Source organism: Trichoplusia ni, chromosome 9, assembly GCF_003590095.1.
Source record: "Trichoplusia ni isolate ovarian cell line Hi5 chromosome 9, tn1, whole genome shotgun sequence".
Classification (NCBI taxonomy): domain Eukaryota; kingdom Metazoa; phylum Arthropoda; class Insecta; order Lepidoptera; family Noctuidae; genus Trichoplusia; species Trichoplusia ni.
This window is the reverse complement of record NC_039486.1, coordinates 11,569,199-11,589,684: the sequence shown is the minus strand read 5'-3', so window position 1 is coordinate 11,589,684 and position 20,486 is coordinate 11,569,199. Positions and strand designations below refer to the sequence as shown.

The 20,486-nt window shown below is 36.0% G+C and overlaps 1 protein-coding gene across 3 annotated transcripts; it reads left to right on the top strand.

Moving 5' to 3' along the window:
• Nucleotides 1-2,326: 2,326 nt before the first annotated feature.
• Nucleotides 2,327-20,184, top strand: LOC113497316 (glyoxylate reductase/hydroxypyruvate reductase-like). Of its 3 annotated transcripts, none has more exons than XM_026876826.1 (8): nucleotides 2,327-2,502; nucleotides 8,733-8,869; nucleotides 9,302-9,491; nucleotides 9,952-10,115; nucleotides 11,343-11,507; nucleotides 11,913-12,038; nucleotides 12,636-13,862; nucleotides 15,297-15,426. In XM_026876826.1, coding segments are annotated over exons 1-7 (900 nt in total). In that variant the 5' UTR covers nucleotides 2,327-2,500; the 3' UTR covers nucleotides 12,752-13,862; nucleotides 15,297-15,426. The 3 variants fall into 3 exon arrangements, with proteins under 3 accessions (XP_026732627.1, XP_026732626.1, XP_026732625.1); XM_026876825.1 differs by lacking the exon at nucleotides 2,327-2,502 and adding an exon at nucleotides 7,639-7,961; XM_026876824.1 differs by lacking the exons at nucleotides 2,327-2,502; nucleotides 8,733-8,869; nucleotides 9,302-9,491; ... (1 more) ...; nucleotides 11,343-11,507; nucleotides 11,913-12,038 and adding exons at nucleotides 15,816-16,005; nucleotides 17,537-17,700; nucleotides 18,579-18,743; nucleotides 19,155-19,280; nucleotides 19,923-20,184 and having other exon boundaries at nucleotides 13,071-13,862; nucleotides 15,297-15,445.
• Nucleotides 20,185-20,486: the final 302 nt, after the last annotated feature.

The window sequence follows — 20,486 nt, the reverse complement described above, 5'->3', positions numbered from 1 at the left end:
GTTTAAAATAAATGTAGGGAGTGTTAGGCTAGTTGCACACTACCCGACGCATGTCACGAGCGCATTCTCTTGGCTGTGGCGCGAAGCGTCGCGGTCGCCGTGGCGCCGCGTCGCATTGCTGTACTAACGACGTTTTGAAATGGCCACTTCTATTATTATTTTTTATTTATTTATGTACGTACAATAAAGTAAAAACATAAAAGGGGCAAAGTGTAATTTTGTACGTGTATGAGTATGATGTAAATTGGTTTTTAATTTTATTTAGAACCTCGATATTACTAACAATATTAATTGAAGAATACTTACGGTTTTTTTTATATCATAAATATTTTTTATTTAGTTTATAGTTTAGTATTTCAGTAAATGGCCGATTTAACAGCTAATTACTAATATTAAGTTGCCCACAAAGGTATACAATCTTCAAGACGTTTTTAAGGAACCTTTATGACCAATACGCAATATGAAAAGGAAACATATATTATTATAAAAAAAAAGCCATTTAAATCAAAATAGTTCTTAACCTTTCGGATTTACTAATGTTCATACAAAATTTAAATAGAAAACTATAAAAGACTTACCTTTAAAAAATATAATACGTGGCCAATGTACGTCGATCGGAGTGTCCGGCGCGTGCTAATCGGTGACGAATCTGTGAAATTGGCTCGTCGCGGCCGCCCGCGCCCGCGCCACTCCATCTCGCTAGATACACCTCTGAAGCGTAAGCAGGTGTAAGTCACACGCTGTGGAGGGGTCCACTGTCATCCTAGTAAAGGAAGCCCTTGGGAAAATGTGGCATTTATTTACTAAATGTCGAGTTAGTCGAGAGAAGTCTTCTACAATGTTTTGTGTTTCGAGGTCTTGTTTGTAAGGACTTTGTGTCCACAACTAGTCGGTTAATCCCGGTAAATACACATGAACACATTACGAGGTGGTCCAAGTGTAGTAAGAGTCTAACACTACCCACGATCTCCCTGCCAACCAAACAAGAAGGCCGTCAACCTAACCAACCTATTCACTACCCCGCTTTCCACTTGCAACATATGGACTATCTCCGCATCGCACGCTTGTCCGTTGATACACGTTACATTGTAGGTAGCGATCTGATATGTAATTATCATAGACATGCATCGCAGAACTAAGATTATACCCGCATAATACCAATAACTGTAAAACTACGGCTTTCTAATACCTGCTTGCATCTTTTCAATAAGTTTCCAAGTTTAAAATATATTTCGCCTTCTTAATATTTTCTCAAATTGCATTTTTCTTTTTAAACATTAATTCTAAGGTGTTAGTTTCTTTTGTTTCTCAATTTCTCTCCCATTCAAAATAATCTCCGTCGCCAGTCTTTTAAAATCTTTGGTTATAGAGTCCACGTCTTGTAATTAAGTCTTACAAAAGTGGACGAAAAACATTTTCTCCTAATACCCTTTAGTCCGCTCTTCACTTCTATTCTGTAACTATTTCAATAAGACTCGCGTTTTGAAGTTACAAACAGTGAAAATCAAATAATTGAGTGTAACAGACATAAAAAACAGTATAAACAAATGCCAGGGAACATACAAATCCTTAAAGTAGGACTAATGCATTGGTGGAAGAGAGATGTCGCTCTATGCCGCGAATCGCGCTCTCTCACTTTCGCAAATGCAAGTGCCAAGGCTCCTGTATATTTACCTCTAAGTAATACATTCTCTTAACACTACTCTCTTTAATTAATTTAATCGTATTGAAAACAGATTAAACCAATTATGAGAAAAGTATAACACTATCTTAAGTTGGTTTTTGGTTTGTTATTTTGCTTTACATTAACACAGATGATGTGTTTTACAAAATTACACGTGTAATTGCAAGTATCTGATAACATGTTAACTGTTTTATTGAATGTTCATACCATATAATGTGTAAGTAATGAGTTTTTTATCTCATCTGACTAAAATTCAAGTAAATTGCGTCGCCATTACGTGTTTTTTTTAATTAAACAATTTTCGGATTATTACTTCGGCGGCTTAATTTATTTATTCAAATTCGATTTTTAAATTCGATCACTTAATGGCATCTTTTATAATTTTTATTTTCGACCAATTAGCGTTATCTTTTTTTATTGAATTAAGTTGGATTAAACCTTCTTGGTGTTATTTGTTGATTTCCTTATAACGTTCCGTTTTAGGGTAGCCGCTGCTCGCTTGTGTATTGTAGCGAGTGCAGTCGGAGCATCGTCCACATTAGGCGCGCGTGTTATTGCCGCCGCGAAAGTCGTCCGGCGCCGGATCGCTGCCGATAGCCAGCCAGGATACAATCCCAGTGGTTTATAGCTCACCTCACAAGAGGAACCTTTTTGTTCCCAAATCATTTTTATTTTGTCTCTGGTCGCGGTTTATTTGGTCGCATTTGAATGCATAGCTGCGGTTTTCGTTTGCGCACATGTGCATGCAATAGCGGCAGTACGATGCTTTAGTGGTTTACAAAGTTAATTTTGTTTTGCAGATAGTTAAGAAAAACTATGTAAGTAATGTGTGAAATATTTTATTTCATAGTGGAATATTCTCTACTTTGTGTCTTTATACTAATCTTTTAATGATACGGAAATCAGTTTCTGATAACACATGAACACCACAGATACTACACCAAAAAAAAAGTTTAAAATCACCTGTCAAACTTACCATGTGATATACAAATACATGTGCCCTATATTTCGAGACAACCTTCATATTTAAGACTAGCTGTTGCCCGCGACTTCGTCCACGTGGTTAGAATTTTCCCCATTTTCCATTGTATCTTCGCTCCTATTAGTCGCAGCGTGATGTTATATAGCCTATAGCCTTCCTCGATAAATGGTCTATTCAACACAAAAAGAATTTTTCAAATCGAACCAGTGGTTCCCGAGATTAGCGCGTTCAAACAAACAAACAAACAAACTCTTCAGCTTTATATATTAGTATAGATAAGAAGTTAATGTATATTATATTCCATATTACTCTCTCGAGAAATTCTCTTAATCACAAGTAATTATCTTAATTACTCACAAGACGAATAACTCCACAGGAGCAGTCGAATAAAAACTTTGTCACGTAACTTCACGTAAGGCCATTAGAAATACCTGTAATATTTAAAATTTGTTGCGACAAAAAAGCACATTTTAAGTGTTTGCTTACCTTTCTCGAAATTGCGATAGAAATTAAACATACGGTAGTAATCTGCAATAAATTCCCCGGCGGCTTTCAAAGTTCTTTACCCAATAATACTAAATAATAATTTAGTGGAACATCTGTGTCAATTTGTGTTGACATGAATTTGTGTCTGCAAAGGAGCTGACAATAAAAAAATAAAACTAACGACTTACAGCAGGCTGCACATGTGGGTTCCTTCGCCTCAAAATTGAACAAAGAAAAAATAAACATCTCTATTCCGGATTTCGGGATTCATTCTCTTTGACATAAAGTCGAAATTTGAAAATGACATTTCTTGCCTGATAATAAATAGTGAACTGTAAATTTTTACTTAAATATTTTGTGTCATTAGTTATAATATTTGTTTCTCTATCTTTATATTTGCTTTGAGTTACTTTGGATCTTAAAGCTATGGCATTAAAGCCCACTAGCAGTCCACTTAACCGCCATGCAGATGTTGGTAGTACTATACGCGACCTATAACCTTATGACGATTTGTCTGAAATTTTATTTGGTGAAACGTCAACATTTCTATTTCTATGAAAACCATTAACGCGTTAAATGTTTAATCATTATTATTTTTAAGAAACAGATGGGTTTAGTTTTTATGTTGTTCATACATTAAATGTCAAATTGTAAATTATTTAAAACATAAACTTTTACTAGCTACCTAACTTAATAACGTTCATGGGGTCTTATTGCTAATAAATGTTAACACTCTTTTCAGTACCTAAAAAGCTATATCATTAAAACAACCAATCAAAATTGCAATAGACGAGGCATTTATCAAAAAAACAATAAAACCTTACAAGCGAAATGTCAAATAAAATTTCAATTTTTATGCGTTTACAAAAACGAAAGTACCAGGCGTTCATAAACGGTAACAAGTTCTAAGTCAACACCTGATATGGCACAGGTGCTATTGTTTGGGGTCGCGAAAGGCACGCGCCCGCCACCTTGCGGCTACGCGACAGGTGAGCGCGGGAATAATTCGGAAAACGGAAATTGCGTTTGTCGTCATCGGGCAAAGGTAGGCTGAATATGTTGTTACCTGCGTGATTTATTTGTTGCTCAATGAACCTATCATTTTTCTTTTAGTTAGAACACAGTTTTAGAACTTTTTAGTGCACTTTTAGTTTAATCCATAAAATATAGTTGCTTATCCTTTATTTAAACAATGTTTCGAAAAAATCTTTAAGTATACTTATAAAGAAATGATAAAGAATGAATATAAAGAAAGATGTACCCATATATATATCGACTAAAGATGCGAAATATATGTTTGCTCAGATACATTTATCAAGTGAACAAAGCGGTCTGCATCTACATTATAAGAAGTATCGGAAGCACCCTTTAACATTTCCTCAAACCACCGCCGCCAGTTTGGCGCCAAGCACGGTCGATACTACCTCAACGATCGAGCAACCCGGCCAATTTCAAAAACAAACAATCCAAAACAACTCAAAGAACGTCGGCCTCTTCTGCAATTGGTCGGGTTATACAAAATGATACGCTATAAAAATAAAAAGTTAGTTCTACATTTGAAATGTAAAGACAAACAAGTCTTCTTAATTTAACTGGATTATGATTGCGTTTGAAATTGCTGCCAGATGTTCGTCTATTTACTTTATTTTGCGAAAGTTTCAGTTTTTCCTTTGTTTCGGGTTTCTATTTACGGTATTAAAAAGCATTGCAATTATTATTTATTGGTTTTACTAATCAATTTTAATCTTAGGCATCTGTCAGCCATTAAAATGACTATTATAGTTTTTTTCTCGAGTCGATTTTTTTTCGTTTGATTACTGGCTGTATTTTAGGAATAAGTAAAGCTGTTATGCAGCCTTCAAATAACTGCAAGGCAAACCTCGAGCCATCAACGGAATAATAATGGCAGCCTTGGCCTAAAAACAAGAGATAGATTTACCGTATCCGGGTGGGTAGTTCCCAAAATCACAATTCATATTAAAGTAGGTTTCAATGTTAACCTGCCATTAGTTCCTTTTTTTTAATTCATTCGTTATAGTATTAGTGTTCACAAATCAAATCAATTTACAGGAAACATTTTTTGAATCATAGAAAGCTTTTTTTAAGAGTAAAGCAAGAAACGTAGCTTTCATAGACACACGTTAGGTTAGAAACAACGTGAGACAAAACCGATAACTTAATTTTAAAAAGGGTTTTGTAGAATCCCTTGAAAAGAAGTCCTTGTTAGCTGAACCGGACTGGATCGCCTAACAGGCATATGAACTTAATTAGATAATGAAATCTAATACAAAACTTTCAAGTTAAAACAATACTAACATAAACCTATTTATTCCTAAATACCTTACCGAACAAAAAATAGACTCAAAATACGAGCACTTACTTATAAAAGCAACTTACTTTCTTTTTTTAAATTCGCTTTTACTTTGTCCAGCCCTTTATGGCACCAGCAAAAACTAGAGAGACACCTTTTCTTATTTGTTAACTATTAACTAAGCTTGCAACACTATTAAATCTTCTTTTCATTGCGTTTTGTTTCATCTCAGGTACATAAGCGTTAATTGTGTTAATCAATTTAATTTATAAGTAAACGTACTATTTTTTAATATAATTGTAAATATATTCTTAATCAATCATTTGCAACACACCAAATTTTTTGTGTTGCATTTTTTTGTTGTTTTTGTGCTTAGTAGCGGTTATTCGTTTTATCCAAACCTCTCAAAAAACAAGCAAAACGAATGTCTTGCCAATGACTTCATACAAATATGTAAGTTTGTAGGCATCTAATAGCAAACGTTATTTATCTGTTTTTTAGTCAGTTTTAAAGATATTTCCCTGTACTTGTATTTTTTTTTATGACGTGAATAAATTTATTTCCACCAACTCTTAACTACAGATATAACTTACATCGTGCGATCGAATACGTTACAATGGCATGTCCGTATTGTCCGTATTAGTACGTACAAATATGATCCCGCTGTCAGCTTGCCAGCTACCGAGCATCTGCTTCACAATACACACATGACACCCACTTGCAGACTGCAGACCACAACAATAATAATTGTAAAGCCGTTTACACACCATTTTTTGCGGGCCTTCATTAAAAATGTGACTCCCAAGATATGTATGCTTTAACAGATCTCTGCAGTTTGTTTTGTCTGATTTATCAGACTCTGGCGAGACTTTAAAGGCCTGCAGCCAGAGAAAATATAGAAGTCGGAAAAGCCTAGTACACAATATGTAAACTATATTTACAAAATTTGATGTGTATGGAAAGTGACTTGACATTAAGTATTAAAAAGATCTTTTCTCATTTAGATGATACAAATTTAACAACAATTTTATTTTACCTCATGTGAATTGGTTTAACTTTCCAAATTAAGACAAAACGTTGCTCTTAAATGTAACAATTAATTAATTCTGTCTTTTGAGTATCAACATATAATTTTCATTTTTAAAATTTACCTAAATTAGCCAGGGCCCCGATTCTGATATTTACAATGGCCAATCAATGAATTTACAATGGCTAAATGCAAAGTTAAATACGAATATTGACATTTTAATAAAATTTCCATTCCTTCATCGGCCATTGTAGGTAAATAGCAGAATTGGGACCCAGCTTGGTTCCAATTGTCCCCCTCGATAATATGCATGTGTTTAAAAGCATCACAAATTGATTGGAACCTTTTTCCAGTGTGCATTCTGTATTAGCCTTAACAGAACCATGTAACACGTCCAAATAGTTTTATTACACGGCTCCCAGAGTTTACTGTAATTGTGTCTTTAACTTATGATTGCTTGTTCGTAAGTAGCGGCCACTTTTAATTACATTTCGTGTGCTGTAACCATTAACCTGTGTTTACAATCGGTGTTAATGAAAATACATGTTTAAAAGTTGAGATGATATTTTCGAAATTTATTTAATTTGTACCAAAATAAAGATAAGGCATATTTTTAAGATAAAATGTTTGTGCGGTGTTCTCGTAAATTTTTTTGTGTTACAACGCACCTTGCTATTGAAATATAGGTAACTTTTTCTTTGCATATCGTAACATTGTCATGTCATAATATGCGAAAAAAGTTAATATAACCGGGCAAAGTGTTAAGTTGGACGACAGCATGTCTGCCGCTTGTCAAACTTAACTAAACCGTTTAGGTCGATCCCCCACAGCGACATGTACTATCATTGATAATGATAAAAAAATCGCATGTTTAAAATTGCTGTTAAATCTGTATTACGCACGGAACTGCTTATCTCGTTTCAAAGATAAATACGATTTTCGAAATATTTCGCCTACTAGTGGCATCTCTTAATCGTTTTATAAACAAGAATATACTCAATCACACTGTGTAGTTCCGCTACTCGACACAAGATGGCGCATTTGCCGAACTTTAATTGCACAAGGTCTATACGAACTGTCATCATAGGTTATGTATGTTACTATTTTAACACAGATAATATAGTCGCTATAAAGTCGGGCTAAAGAGTATTTTTACCTGATCCATATAATAAATTTCGTTGCATTACATCACTACATAATATCTTTGTTATCAATAAACATTTAAGATAATTTGACAAGGCCGCACTGTTAACATCTGGAAAAAGACATATAAAACAAATGACATCAGATGAGTGATTATACTTCTGTCTAAGAAACTTATTGGCTAGTTGCGTACTGGTTTTGAAGTGCATCAAAGTTAATCCAACTCGTATCAAGAAGTGCATTAGAATAGCCGAAAGATGTCGTTAAAACGAGTTCTTATTGTAAACAAGTCATTCCCAGTCGCCGGTGTCGAATTATTAAAGAACAAGTAAGTTATTTCATTATTAATTATATTGGTTTGTAGAATATAAAGACAACAAATACTAATTACGTATTTGGCATAGTGTTTAATAAAAAAATGTTATCAGTTATGTAAGTTTCATTCACGTTTCTACAAAAAACTGAGTTCGCTTAAACTAAACCAACTGAAGGTCGTTTTAATTTAGCATTCCAAAAAACATTCCTATTATTTTATTATCTACGGTAATAGGTACAATTACCTCTCATTTAAAATTGGTCTGTCAAAGTTCCTATGTATTTAAAACATTAGATTGTTTTTACCTGTCCAATCTTTTAGTGTTTTGCCAACTTTTTTCTACGTATTACTGAAATATGACACGGGCAAGAAACCAATACCGCTCGCAAACGCGGGTCTGATTTCATAGGAATGGGCATTTTGTAGGAAAATCTTTTCCCTTTTATATTTTTCTCCCGTTTTGTGCGTAGGTAGATACTACGCCGTAATTTGAGGTATTAAATTATTTTACTTAAACACGCGGTAGCATATGGGGCCAAGTTCAAATAAAAGAACTGGCTGGTAGAACACGCTAATATTACACGAAATATTTGGAGCCACTTTTGACCTTTTTAACTTTTATTTTTACTTTTCTCTTTCTCCAACTTCCATGAAAACTTGAAAAGTTCCTTTCTCAGACAACTGTATCTAATGAAATGTTCCCAATCCCAAATATATTTTTACAGTGTCTTTTTCTACTATTAATCATAATACTAAGTCCTTTAAAATTTTCAATCTGCATAGGGTCCAAACAACTATAGTGCCGCATCTCGACTACGAACCGGAGAGCTTGCCGACCATAAAGAAGACTATTCCGGGATTTGACGCCGTAATATGGAACACGAAACACAAGCTTACTGGAGACATATTGGACTTAGCGGGTAACTTACACGATCAAAACATAAAGGATAATATATCAAATAGGAGTCAATACTTTTATTTAGGAAACGTTGGTGGTGAAAAATAAATTTAGTCTTTATGTTGCTAAGGATTGAAAGACGGCAGTAAGCGGAAAAACACGATGAAAATATACTTATACAAAAAATAATCTACTGAAAATAGCTTTTAACATAACATTGGAATGGAAGGATTTTGAAGACATCATCGTAATCCTTCGCAATGAAGTATATTTGCGTGGGACAGCTGTAATTATGACAACATGTAAATTACTTAGTTTTCAACCAAGTAATTTTAGAGAAGAGGTACTACTCCTACTTTACCTTTTTTCACCTAAACATTCCTTTGTAAAATAGTAGATAATGGCATCCATAAAAAGTTAGATCAACAGTTAGAGTCCTTTCAACTTTCTCCAGGTCCTCAATTAAAGATCGTGTCAACAATGTCTTCGGGCATCGACCAGATCGACTCTGTGGAGACCAAGAAACGCGGTATCCTCCTTGGGAACACCCCCGAGGTCCTGAACGACGCTGTGGCCGACATTACTGTGGGCCTGATGATCGCCGCAGCCAGGAGGTTTAAAGAAGGAGTACAGGAATTGGAGTCGTAAGTGGAAACTAAATAGATCTTACTAAACGCGAAAGCTTTTTTTGGACGGGTTTTTTGTTGGATTACTTTTCACGCCATCGCGGATCGAATTTAGACGAAATAGGATCGTATTTTTCATGTTTTTTTTATTATTTTCTATTTATAAGGGGCGGAACCGTTGTCAGAAGTTAGACAATTATTGTACTTTCTATTTTTGTTTTATGGTACACTGTGACTTTGAACTGGTGATTTTAATCACCAATCAAATGGCGCCACCAAAAAATGAAACCCTGTTTATCGTCCTTCAAAAGTATTTTTTCCGCAAGGCAGATGTCTTGCGCCTTTGAGTTTTTAATATAACCAGCGTGCATGGCATCTTTCCATTTCCCAGCAAGTATTTATAAGAGTCATCGTAAATTGCCCTCCATTTATCCAACCTTTTCACTACTTCACTGAAAATCCCTTGATACTTTTCTAGGGGAGAATGGAAGTACGGTGTCCAATGGATGGTGGGTCAGGACATCGCGGGCAGCACCGTGGGCATCGTGGGCTTCGGGGGCATCGGACAGGCCGTGCTCAGGAGACTCAGGGGGTTCGATGTCGCCAAGTTCATCTACAGCGGAAGAACAGACAAACCGGAAGGTAGGTTGACAACAGCACTGATTGGCAACTGACTGCAGGACATTCTGGCAACTGTCTCCCAACTTGCCATCAATATGTCGTCGCGGACAAAGTAGTTTTATTTGTAAGAGACAAAGGAAAATTCTACTCTTATCTCTAACCAAGCCCAGACTATTGGCAAAAGAAAACATTACCGGTACACTCAATGGATCCCTCTCAGAAAAGGGTACGTAAAAAATTGAGATAGATATACTTTCGACGCTACAAAGTATAAAAAATGAAAATATTAAATAATATGTCTGGCACAACCATTCTAAAAGAGAAAGAAAATCTTGTAATTTCCGGCAAAAATGTTATAAACCGGAAAATTATCGTAATGTTGCCTATTTCATAGCCTTTCACGAGGAAATACTTTATTAAATCATAGGTACCTATCGTAAAATTCGTCACAATTGATGAAAGAGTACTTAAACATCTGACGCACAAATTTATCTAGACACCATTATGATAATGATAAAGACTTGATTTAACATCACACTCGTACAACTATTGCGCAATATTTAGGTATTATTTACTTTTTGAATAAACTCGCTCATGTAACGAAAGACTTTCGGAACTGTCATATCTATTGTTATAAAGATATTACAGTTAGCACCACAGGTTCATTAACAGTGTCACTTATTATCTTATATAGGTACGAGTAGGTGCAAATACCCGTCTACTCGATTCAATCGCCTTTACTTAGAGTTATTCCGTTCACTTCTATTAATATATCCTTTAACTCGTATAGTGACTGATCTAGAAACCTATTCCGTCTACCCATGCTTTCTGAAGTCAACTAACTCACAAAAAGTACTATAAAGTTATCCCGACAAAATAATAGGTACACTAGAATTGTCGGTTCAATTTAGACAGGAAGCTCTTATATTAGAGAAGTGACTGTTATTCTTGGCAATTTTATGTTAAACATTTCCTTGCAAGTAATTTTTATGTACCTATACTACAACTAGTAACCCCATATGTCAATACAACACCCTGTACACGCATGTACTTGTGTACATGTTCAAAAAAAATATTTAAATAATATTAAAATCTAGTGTCAGTCTGTCGGTCAGTCTCCTATTGAATCGGAAGATAGATTCTAATGGAGAACGAGCAAGAAACTCCATGGTTACTCTTTTTAACTGCCATACAATAATTATTTGTGTTACATTATTATGGTTGCATAATTGATTGGTTTTATTTAAGCCAAGACCCTTGGAGCCGAGCGCGTGCCCCTAGACCAGCTGCTCAAAGAGAGTGACTTCGTGATCCTGGCCTGCCCCCTCACCAAGGAGACCAAGTATCTGATCAACGCTGATTCTCTCAAGCTGATGAAGAAGAACTCGATAGTTGTTAACATTGGACGAGGAGGTGAGATCTTTTACTTAAAGTTATGGCTTCTGATAACTCTAATTTTTGCAAGAGCCGAATGGTTGAAGTCTCCACGCCAAATCCACTGAGCGCGTCGTGTCGCGTGTGCGATCCCCGCGTAGGACAAGCTTTTGTGTGGTCCACGAATGATTGTTCTGAGTCTGGGTCTATTTTTGCACGTGATTTGTATGTTTTTGAAAACTCCCGCGACGCAAGGATTAAATTCAATACACGAAGTATTGAATTCAGTCAATCAATTTTTTTAATGCCCAGATTTAACAAATTAAACGTAATAAGTTATGTCCTATTGAATCCAGCTTTTTTAGATCCTTACTGATGAGGATATTGAAGATACAAAGACTTCTGCTATAGGGTATTTATACACCTTCTCCTTTATATGTACAGAGCTGGTTGACCAAGAGGCGTTGTACACGGCTCTGAAGGAGCAGCAGATATTCGCGGCCGGCCTCGACGTGGTCACTCCCGAACCTATAGCGAAGGACCATCCACTCATCTCACTACCTAACTGCTGTAAGTATTTTATAAACTGTAGTAAATAGTTACCATTGTCTTTTTTTATTGATAACTGTCAAGTTATGGCCTGGACGTGAACTACAATCTACACGACGTATGCTACAATCGATCGATCAGTCAACAATAAAGTTCTTTATTGTTGATCGATAGCTTCAATCTAAGCAATGAAATAAAAAAGCAATGTGGGCAAGGTTATAAATAAGCAAATCTTTTTCAAAATTTAATTGTTTATGTTTCGGAATTGTTTTTTTTTTTTTTGTTAAGTAGGTACTTTTTGTAATGTTTGGAGAAAATAAAAAGATGAGTTGCTTATGGTTTTAAATTAATTGGATTTTAATGAGTATTTTGTAGACTATGTTTCTATACTTAGAGATACGAGTACATTAAACGTAGATAAAAAAAAACAATTCATGCCTGTTAAAGTGACACAAAGACGGTGATTTGTTATGGAAGATTCAGAGCGGAATTTAACTCATATGATATTGACTTGTCCTCTACTTTTTACATAAGCTATTTAAAAGATAAATAGAAGCCATATTTTAAAACATTGTCTATTATCTTAATTTATTCATGTTGATATCTCCTTTTTTCCAGATATAATACCTCACATGGGAAGCGCGACCATCGAGACTAGAAACAAGATGGCATCGATATCAGCTCGGAATGTATTGCAGGCGTTGGAGGGAAAACCAATGCTGTTCCCATGCTGATGCATTACTTAAAATTTAACTGTCAATGATCATATCGTGGTCAAATTATTATCTGTGTATATTTTTTTATAAATAAACATATACAGTGTCTTGTTATTGTGTTTTTTTTTCTTTTAAAGTCCATTGTCGTATCTCATCGCATCAACTTTAAACTTATGCCTATGCAGGCGTAACTGTTTCAGAGGAATTAAAAAAAATACTGACGTTGTCATTTTTTTTGCTCAATTTTATTATTCATACTGTATTGTTTCGCCTGTAGATATGGGGTTTAGGTACGAACCTAGCTTTCTTTTTTCTCCTGTAATTCTAACAAAATTAGTCTTAGCAAAAATATAAAGAATTTGATGTAGTTCCTTAAAATGTATAACAAAAAGACATCGGTTATTGTTTTTACACCCTTGGGTGGTACCTTGGCTCTCCTTTATAGCTAATATGGCTACCAAAATTATGAAAGCAAATTCCGTTGTGGTACGACTTGTTTTATTGTGATAGTGGGATCCTTCTTCTTTTTAAATAAGAACAGGCTCATAAGAATTTATAACAACTTTACTGTCGTTTTCTAACTATGTCTATTGGTCTTCTGGCAGCTGTGACTAAACAGTTTATACTTACAAACAAAATCACAAAGCAGCCGTACTGTGTAACTAATACGGCGAAATATAATTGTTACATCAATATCCCCACATAAACATTATGCGATAAACGTTTATGACGTCACACTAGTATACCAAATCAAGACCTCATTCCCGCCATTCGTAACTGAGTTTGACATAACTCTATCTTTGTCTTTCATAATAGAACACCGAGTCTGCGGGAATAGCCGCTCTTATTTTTTTTTTGACCAAGACCTTGGCTGTACAGCCGGCCGCATAACCGCATTACAACTTGGACCCGCTTTATGGCAATACGTACTTATCACTTGATTCCCAAGATACCGTATCTCGCTACCTGATAAATAAACAATGATTATACAATACGTAGTTGCCGTGGCGTTAGTCGCTGTCGCGTTACCGGCAAGAAGTGTTGCGAACAACACAATGACGAAGAATTTAAAAGTTTTAGTGTCTTCAAATGATTTCCCGGCCAGTGGACTTAGAGTACTGGAGGAACAGTGAGTAATGTTACTTATTAAATAAAATTAACCATTAATTTAATCTTATAATCCATTCAATTCAAATAAAAACATTTTTTAAATCTTGTAAGGACGTAATTGTGTTACAATGTCAAATGTCATTTATTCACTCGTATATTTCAAATAGTTTATTAAAACTTGACTTTATTTACTTGACTAGCACTGACTTGATTTATTATAAACTGCCAGCAACAATTATGTAGTTAACATTTTGTGTAACGATGAATTATGACATTTCTTTAAATCAAAAATGTTTTTAGAGCAATTAAATCACGTTTGCTAGATTAACTTGAGACGGATCGTAAAAATAGCATACCGAGTCTAGCGGTGGCAATGCCCTTTTAATGTGGATATGTTTCTACAAGGCCACTCCAAGTTATTCACTTCAGCTTATACATAGCTCACTAATTTGGTACGTATACTAGACTAGCTATAGGTATTCAAAATAACCATACGATGTCTTGGCCACTTAAGACTGGCATAAAACCGTTTTTGATTAAGGAAAAATAAACCAATAGGTATTATTGAGTCTTATCAGTCTACACAATTATAGTTGTAACATGTCGGTCCATGTGACCATCTGTGTCAGAGCGAGTTCCTCCGTGTTTCGGAAGGCACGTTAAATTGTGGGTCCCGGCTGTTATTCCTACATCTTTGACAGTCGTTACAGGTAGTCAGAAGCTTGGAAACGTCTGACAGCCAGTCTAACCAAGGGGTGTCGTGTAGCCCAGGTAACTGGGTTGAGGAGGTCAGATAGGCAGTCGCTCCTTGTAAAACACTGGTACTCGGCTGAAACCGGTTGGACTGGTAGCCGACCCCAACATAGTTGGGAAAAGGCTAGGCCGATGATGATGTCGGTCCAACATTTTCATTTAATATTTATCACTTATTTGGCTGAAAGAAAAATAATAATATCTGCCTTTTTTTTCTTTCTTTAGTCAGAACATGTATTTCGTATTGTAATTTACCGCTCAATCATCGATTTGTTACCGATAACCTTTTAAGTTATCAAATCAGTTATTTGGCTTCAAAACTCACATGGATCGTTCGGATTGCTCCGATATGATTTAACACCATATGACCTTATGATACACCCATGCGGCCATGGTCACAAACACAATTTATTTATAATTAGGTAAGTATAGTTAGTATGTATTCACACTATCAAAATACGGAATATGGTATAAATGCGTTACGGAATATTTTATAAATGCCACAGAATTCAAAATAAAAGTTGAAGAATTTCATGTGATGAGCATAAAGCATAATGAGTTCACTGTAAAAAGAATTCGTAAATCCTTAACAATATCATAATCAACAGGACTGTATTTTATTTCTATCGTTTTGCATAATATTACAGGCATTTTCTCATAACATCTCGCTCTATATTATCCTTAACGCTTTAATCCACAGTTTTACCGTAGTCCAGACGAAATACCTGAACTTCGGCGAGGAAGGTCGGACCCTGGCTAAGGATGACCTCCTCAAGCTGATCCCGGGATGTTCGGCGTTGGTGTGGAGCTCCAACCTACCCATTACCAAAGAGCTGCTGGATAAGGCTGGTAATTAAGATTTACCGAAACATTTATCTATCGATACCCACCCGGCGTTTGAGGACAAGGCAGTATTCAATCTTTGTAGTCAAAATAGTTATTGCAGGCTAAATTTTAAGATATCTTTTCAGTTTATTCATCATTAATCAATAAGAAATGGTTTAATAGGACCACGATAAAATTAAATCTTCACTAGGCTACGCTAGACAATTGGCCATAACAAGACTCAACTAGTAAAAAACTTGTAATTATATCCAGAAAAAGCATCAAAAGTTTCTTGGTGGCTATCACACAAATGACGGGATTCATCTCTGAAAATTAGCTTACCGTTAACATTTTAGAACATCTTCAGCTCACTACTCCTAAACTCCACCAACAGGTCCACAACTGAAGCTGGTAGCGACAGTATCAGCGGGTTACAACCACTGCAACTTGGACGAGTTGAGGGCTCGAGGCATCAAACTATCGAACACCCCCAATGTACTGGCACCAGCAGTCGCTGAAATTGCTGTTGGTCTCATCCTGGGAGCCGCCAGAAGGTTCACTGAGAACCTGGATCAAGTCCGCAGGTATAACTAAATGATCCCCGATGCAATTACGATGGGGTTTCAAAAGTGTGACTTGTCCGTTTGTGTGTCCTTCCATCAAAGCTTTCGAACGGATAGACCAATTTCGATTTTATTTTTATTGCTGAAAAGGCGAATTGGTAAAGAATGTTCGCTAAGTTGGTCGCAAATGGGTCTAGTCTTCGTTCGTTCCTTCACAAAATGGCGTACCTATCTAATTATTTTTAATAACTCCCTAATATGGGAATCAATTAGTAAAATATTGCGAATACTCTTGCAAACGACTTATACTTGTTTTTTTTTTTAGTTTTCTTAGCATGCAGCATTAGTAGATACCTATTACGTTTAATGACTTAACAATCATCTTAAATAACAAAATCAATGTGACTTTTTCAAGATTTAACTTGATAGTTTTCCCACATTCCGGCAGTTTCTTTGATTCAATTATTGTAGTCTACTTCTTCAAGCGTGATAATGGTGATAGTGATAGATGCTCGTTACTTCCCAAAAAGCAAAGAAGCTTAGCTCGACAGTGACATATTTACAAGCTGTGTTTATGGTACACTGGTAACGACGGGGTGTTATATCGCATCGTAGCTGTCGTAGCTGCCAAACGGGCGATTTGAATGCGTTTTTTTTGGTTTGAAAAGTATATCAGTCGAGAGTGTTCTTGGTTATTTTTGGAGGAAATCGGTTCAGATCTTCAAGGTCATCAGGTCGTTTGTTAGGTGTGATACGAATGTTACACGCTCGATTTACTTGCAAGCCTATGTGGGATCTGACATTTGAAACACTAATGTCTTCTGGAACCACTGAGCTGATCTGCTGTGAGGGCTAGGTTGGAGACGTAACCCTGGTCTACCTCTTAGTAAACCCATCGATTTTGGGCTCATTGAATTTGTCTTGACTAGTTCTCTTCATATTTCTAATTTGGGTCGGGGGTTTTTAAATTTTAAATTTTATTTATTTTATATCGTCCTTATTTACAGTCGGTCCTTCTTTTCTTTTAAGCCAATCTCGCTTCTGTTTTTATCCATCATTATACATGACAACAGTCACTATCGTCTACCTAAAATCTACATGCACATAACAGAAGTTCTCGTGATAATCTTATCGCATCTAAAGCACTTCATTCTGAATGGCACATAAACTCAAGTAGAGTAGTATTGTTTTCGATTCATGGATTATGCAATGAAGTAAAATGAGCGTAGGGATGTAGAACCTTAAAATTATCACAGAGGAAATGAAATCCACGAGAAATCTTTTCTTATGCTTGACGAGAAACTCTTTAATTCTTAATGACACATCCTAACTCCGTTCAAGTTTATTTATCATGGATGGATGGATTGACAGAAACATAGTCTATAATACGCACTTGGTATCAAGGCTACAGGAATCCACACAGATGGATGAAGAACAGCATAAGCCAAGATACAGACAAGACCTTGAAAATTAAGAGTCTTTTGTTCATGCATATTATAGAGAAAAAAGAAGGTTTAGTTTATGAATTCCCTTTTTCTTTTTTTACCTACAGGGGCGAATGGGAGATCGGATTCGACAAAGTCCTCGGTCAGGACGTTCGTGGTAGTACCGTCGGCATCATTGGACTTGGTGGGATCGGCCAGGCTGTGGTGAAGCGCCTCGCCGGCTTCGAAGTCGAAAAGTTCGTGTACAGCGGTCACAGGGAAAAGCCAGAAGGTATGAAGCAGTTTCTTGATCAATACGATAACACTCTTGGTCCAAACTTTTCACAAAACCTTCTTTGCGTGCATGCATAAACGATGACACGTAAAATTCGTTCGTGGATGCCATAAATGCTTGTGCTACTTACCCAACCCTCATGGAAAATGCTGATGTCTTCGTAAGGGGCCTTCAGGGGAGACACGAGACGCAGGACACGCATGTTTCTCTCACTTACTAAAAAAAATATAACAATTAATGACACCAATTTAAAAAAAAAGGAGTGTGTATATCCAATCCTCACACGCGATTGAGGTAAAACTTCTTTGTTATTATTCAATAAAAAATTTTCTAAACTTTTTGATTGATTTTCTTAGAAAAAACTATTGACAAAATTAAAAAGCCATTTGAAATTGCCGTAACGGACTTCCGTTGCATTGTCGTTCAATTACTTCTTAGTTGCGCTTAAAGAAGTTTTACTACAAAAATGGCGGAGGTACCATCTGCAGCTGACATACTGACTGACTACTAATGACAGTTAATAGTTATTTCTAACGGCAAGTAGTCGTAGGTACCTGAATTTACCACATTTCTAATATATAGAGAATTTTTCCTCACGTATTGGGACAATAACGGTACTGAATTAAACAACGATTCTTGACAGACTTGACTTTTGTAGGGGACGAAAAAAAATCTAAATGTTTTTACCATGATTCCTTTTTAATAGTACAATGAATGTGCTCTTTTTATTATTTATTCTTCTGTTGTCACTGTCACTTTTCTTGTTCGTTCATTTTACTGTTCATCAAATACAAAGATTACGAAGCTTCATTGACGGTACAATCGAATATTATGAATATTAAAAAACTGCAATAAGTACCTACGTCTTGTTTTAGCTAAAGCTCTGGGGGCGGAGTTTGTAACTCAAGATCAGCTGCTTGCCCAAAGTGACTTCATTGTTCTGGCTGTTCCCCTGACTAATGAGACGAAGCACATGATTAATAAGGACACCCTCGGCAAGATGAAGAGCAACGCCATCGTCGTGAACGTGGGACGAGGAGGTAAGAAAGTGACCGAGCCTATTATTTATTGTTATGCAAAATTCCTTTACCGTTCAGGCTCTCTTTATTTTGAAATCAAAACTGGTGGAAAATTTCCCCTGTGATAACAAAGTGGCGTCCAGAAACTGAAAATAAGATAGTTCAGTTTTTATTCGTTACATTCAAATTGATACCTCGTCCAACACCCGTTTGAGAAGGAAAGAGCGACTTCGAGTTACTTATTATCTAATCTTCCGGCGTTCAGATGCTACACACTATCTTTATATTTATGATAAATGTAATCTACATTTTTTAGCACATTTAACTAAAAGAAAATATTTCAATCATCTTTATTTAAGTTTTTAAGACCTACCTCCAATCTAGTACGGTACATAATAATAATTGTGTTGTAATAAAAAATCTGTATTGCAGACCTCATTGACCAAGAAGCGTTGTACGATGCTCTAAAGAACAAGCAGATCTACGCCGCCGGCCTCGACGTCACCACTCCTGAACCACTGCCCAAGGACCACAAACTCTTCACTTTGCCTAATCTATGTAAGTACCTGTTTACAAGTCATTTCTCATCATGAAGGCCTTTCATTCATGGGGTTTGCACGGGACAAACCCACTGCGATCCTCTGGTTTGCTAGACCGAAAAAAATAGGCTTGTAAAAACTATTCGTAGGTATTATTTACTATGATTTGCTAGCTAAAATATTAAAGACATAGGCTGGTCAGCAATTTAGAAGTAAATTGGTTTACAATTTTATTTTCTCATACCTCGCTAGGCCCCAATTCGTTACGAGGCGGAACGCTCACTGTCAATACAATGAATTTCCAATGATCGTCTGAGGAGTCTAAGTCGTAAATGCTAGGGAGAATAAGAATAGTGTTATTTTAATCCAATTTCCATTAATTCATCGGAAATTTTAATTAGCCTAATTGGGGCACTGGTATATAGCCTGGAGGTATTCAGTAGCAACTTGTAAACCATTGGTAGGTACTTAGACTGGAAGCCGACCCCAACTTAGTTGGGAAAAGGCTAGGCCGATGAGGATTATATGTAGTTTTCGTAAATGATTACCAGCTTCTGGGGAGTTTATCCTTAAAGCGCAAGCCATACATACAATATTCTTTTCTTTGAACAACTACGTAAAATGTCTAAGAAACTCATATGCTCCTTCTCTTCTTCCATAGTTGTGCTCCCACACATTGGTAGCGCGACGGTGCGCACGCGCAGCGACATGGGCGTGCTAGCAGCGAACAACGTTGTCAACGCGCTTACTGGAAAGCCACTCATCACGCCAGTTAAACTGTGATCACTATAATATAGTAAATAAATACGAAAAAATACTGGGATATAAATCACCAAGGCATAATCAATGGTGATTTGTTCATAATTTCGTTATAGGTACTAAAAATGTTGTTTTATTATATCAATAAAATTGGTTCATCTTCATTCTGTTTTTGTTTGTTGGTAGTAAAGTATACGCATTATTACGGATGGTTAACAGGACCAAACGTTGCCTTAGGCTCTAGACAGGTGGACCATATTTGATGTTGAATCGACAGCAAAAGAAATGTGAAGTACGATTGTATGTTGACTGCAATTGAACTGTAATTTGCACTTGGATTACAGTTTAAATGCGGTCCGTCTGTCTAGAGCTTTATGGTTAATATTTGAGAGAATAATTAATACAACTCATGTTGTAGGTACCACAATCTAGTTTGATCGAGAAATATAGGCATTGCCAGTATTTC